The 1,077-nt window shown below is 64.8% G+C and overlaps 1 protein-coding gene across 1 annotated transcript; it reads left to right on the forward strand.

Moving 5' to 3' along the window:
• The first annotated feature begins 18 nt into the window (after positions 1-18).
• ALKBH5 (AlkB family member 5, RNA demethylase) lies at positions 19-861 on the forward strand. The gene has a single exon (XM_010567034.1). It carries the CDS (start codon positions 136-138, stop codon positions 859-861), a length of 726 nt encoding a protein of 241 aa, XP_010565336.1. The 5' UTR covers positions 19-135.
• Positions 862-1,077: the final 216 nt, after the last annotated feature.

Consider the following 1,077-nt stretch of genomic DNA (forward strand, 5'->3'; position numbering starts at 1 on the left):
ACCTCCCCGTTCCTCCGGGGCTCTTCCAGCAGGGCGGCGGGTGCCATGAATAGCAGCTGCGCGTCCCCCGCCGCCGCCGCCCGCCGCCGCCTGCAGCACCGGGATCGATAGAGGCGGGGGCTGCGGGGACGCACTATGGCCGGCAGCGGTTACACGGACCTGCGGGAGAAGCTCAAGTCCATGATGCCCTACCGGGACGGCCACAAAGGCGGCGGCGGCGGCAGCCTCCCACGGGAACCCCCCGAACCCCACTACGATCGCAAACGCCGGCACCAGGAGGATTCCGGCTCGGAGCCCAGCGACTACGAGGAGCAGAAGGAGGAGGAAGAAGCTCGGAAAGTCAAAAGCGGCATCCGCCAGCTTCGCCTCTTCAGCTCCGAGGAGTGCGCCAAGATCGAAGCTCGGATCGAGGACGTGGTGTCCCGGGCGGAGAAGGGGCTCTACAAGGAGCACACGGTGGATCGGGCGCCGCTGCGGAACAAGTATTTTTTCGGGGAGGGCTATACCTACGGGTCTCAGCTGCAGAGACGAGGCCCCGGCCAGGAGCGCCTGTACCCGCGGGGGGAGGTGGACGCCATTCCCGAGTGGGTGCACGACCTGGTGATCAGGAAGCTGGTGGAGCACCGGGTGATTCCCGAGGGCTTTGTGAACAGTGCCGTCATCAACGACTACCAGCCGGGGGGCTGCATTGTCTCCCATGTGGACCCCATCCATATCTTCGAGAGGCCCATCGTCTCCGTCTCCTTCTTCAGCGACTCGGCGCTCTGCTTCGGGTGTAAATTCCAGTTCAAACCCATCAGGGTCTCGGAGCCCGTTCTCTTCCTGCCCGTGAAGAGGGGAAGCGTCACGGTGCTCAGGTAAACCGCCCGCGTTGCCGAGGCCTCCACTAACGTGCCGGGGCTCGGTTGTGTAACGCTAATCACGAGGCACGCGGATGCACGCACCGACGGCGGCTCGGGCTTGATCTCGCCTGCCTGTAGGCGTGCAGGGTCTTGCTGCGATGGAAGGGGTGAAGGAAGGATCTGGGGGGGTCTTGCCACCGTGGTGAATGGGGATTTGGGTGGGTGACTGATTTGG

The sequence above is a fragment of the Haliaeetus leucocephalus genome, unplaced genomic scaffold (genome assembly GCF_000737465.1).
Source record: "Haliaeetus leucocephalus isolate CR32 unplaced genomic scaffold, Haliaeetus_leucocephalus-4.0 Scaffold1, whole genome shotgun sequence".
NCBI classification, from domain to species: domain Eukaryota; kingdom Metazoa; phylum Chordata; class Aves; order Accipitriformes; family Accipitridae; genus Haliaeetus; species Haliaeetus leucocephalus.